General features: G+C 53.1%; 1 protein-coding gene across 1 annotated transcript; it reads right to left on the bottom strand.

Moving 5' to 3' along the window:
- On the bottom strand, positions 1-731 carry LOC144160011 (uncharacterized). Its single transcript, XM_077691637.1, has 2 exons — positions 144-731; positions 1-21 (listed from the first exon to the last, which is right to left on the bottom strand). The coding sequence occupies exons 1-2, from the start codon at positions 729-731 to the stop codon at positions 1-3; spliced, it is 609 nt and encodes a 202-aa protein (XP_077547763.1).
- Positions 732-2,128: the final 1,397 nt, after the last annotated feature.

The following is a 2,128-nucleotide window of genomic DNA, read 5'->3' on the forward strand; positions in this document are numbered from 1 at the left end:
TCAAAACAGGTATATAGACCCCTGAAACCGGAAACACGGAAATACACGGAAATACACGGAAATACGAAACACGGAAATACGAACCAAAAACGCCTTTTAATTACGTGTGAAAGAAATAATACGAAATAAGGCCGCAGCTGTACGATACTCCGCATTCGCGAAACATCTTTTCCACTGCTCGAGGGCTTGGCGTTGAAGCCGCCGAGCCGCGCGACCTTGTTGTCCAAGTCGGGCGTACCGTCCGCGTCAGCTCGGCCGCCCTCGGGGAGCCAGTCGGCCGACGAGCGGTTGGCCGTCCGGTGCTTGGCCAGGGAGTCGTGGTACCGCTCGTACCACTCGGCCAGCTCAAGCTCACGCTTGGCGTTGGGCCCAAGCTCTTGCACTCTTCTTGGCGGTCCTCTTCCTCCAGCCGCTCCTTCGCGCCACCTGGGCTCCTTCCAGGGCTCCTTCCAAAGGGCAGCAAGAGGCCTGGAGCGCATTCCGCAATTGGACGAGACGGGGGCCAGGTTATCAGTGAGCTGGTCGGTTGGAGCCAGCAGATCTGCCACGCTGCGTTCCCCTCCACGCGAGCTCTTGGCAGCGCCGCCCGAAGTGCGCGCCGTAGCGAACAGCTCATCAACGAAGCCGGCGCCATGGTGCTGCGGCGGAGGCTGCCCCGCGGGTACACGTAGCGGCCGCAGTTGCGAATCCAGGTACAGCCCGGGCGGCGCGCTCTTGTCCTCTGAAGGCATCCTGGGCGAGCGAGCTTGCGGTAAGAAGAAGCAGGTGAACGCCGCTGATGGAACGCCAGTGTTTGTGACTGCATGATGATGATAGGGATGACGATGACGACGTCGACGGTGATGATGATGATAATGCCTTTGAGAATTGAGGGCTCAAACGCTGACTGTGCCGATTTTCAAGCGTATATATCGAACGTAACTTCTAGAGGAGAAAATAGGGGCGCTAAATAAAATTAAAGAAACTGTAATGAAATCCCTCATTATTCAAAAGTTGTGAATTACATATCAACTGCAGCGACCCGTCGTAGAAACATAAGCTTGTATAAGTTTATAAATGGGTATCCCTAGCTCACATGCCGAATTGTTTCGGTGTCTGCGCTTGTGTCGCGCGGTGGTGTAGCCCCCAGTCAGCACATCAGGATGGCTAGGTTCCGCTGTCTCACCCTCGAAAGACGCTCCTCTTCGTTTCCTTTTCGCCGACGCACGGCCGGGCTACAGCGCCGACGTCCGCCGCTCTAGCCCGACCGTGGCCGACACTGCTGCTGCGTTCGGGACGCCGCCCCCGCGAATTCCAGGTAACGGCTGGCAGAATCTCTGGTTTCACTCTTTGTAAAGCCAGGTGTGTGAATTCAAGTGACGTCGCTTGGGCAATTGTTGTGGGTGTCGTTTAAAGCTTTGCTTTCTAACGACCTTTACAGCGTGGATTGGAGCCTTTTTTTTCGTTGCTGTATACGTTCAAGTAAATAAAACTACGCGGATAAAATAATAGGGGCACTTACTAGGTTCGGGTTGTGCGTTCTTTGGCGTTCACGTCACAAGCTGGCGAGCTCTGTAAGGCGTGTGCTGCAGCGTTGCTTGAGCTCGATTGAGTTGTGGTCTGGCAGCACTCGCATATTAGGGTAACGTGGTCTTCTGCGCCGTTTCGTCGTAAGGACGGAACACCTCGAAATCTCAAAAAGTAAAAGCACGTGACTTTCTTCGTGCCCCTCCCCCCTTTGCCCCTTAACAATCGTCGAATGCGTAGACTACAAGGAAGACCAAGAAAGCTTGGGAAAGGGATTTTCTTTTGTGCACCCGGCGGTTGCAGTAACCGACATTACGTCAAAATAAATTGGGCAGTCTTTTATCGTCTTGTTTTATTTAAACCAGAAAAGTTCAACTCTAAATTACCCCTCCGAAGCATATACTGTGCAAACATTTAATTCATGCATACTGTCTTGTTGTAGTCTTCATTCTCCATGGATGGTTGCTAGTACTAGACCAACTGTCTAGTACTAGACCAACTAGACCAACTGTCTCACGAAAGAGGCACCAACGTCAGCGTGACCCTAGTTTTGAGCGATTGCTTCACAGCCTCCGCGCAAATGGGAAGGACTGCGTACTGCCCCTACGTGTATGAGCGGCGG

The sequence above is a fragment of the Haemaphysalis longicornis genome, unplaced genomic scaffold, assembly GCF_048455015.1.
Source record: "Haemaphysalis longicornis isolate Haplotype H1 unplaced genomic scaffold, Haemaphysalis longicornis Haplotype H1 scaffold_10, whole genome shotgun sequence".
Lineage (NCBI taxonomy): Eukaryota > Metazoa > Arthropoda > Arachnida > Ixodida > Ixodidae > Haemaphysalis > Haemaphysalis longicornis.

Bases quoted from the DNA above. Each gene is read 5' to 3' on its own strand.
- LOC144160011 (XM_077691637.1), bottom strand. From the start codon at position 731: ATGCCTTCAGAGGACAAGAGCGCGCCGCCCGGGCTGTACCTGGATTCG. The intron at 22-143 runs GTACAGCTGCGG...TTCCGGTTTCAG, and splicing joins TTTCGCGAATGCGGAGTATC to GGGTCTATATACCTGTTTTG.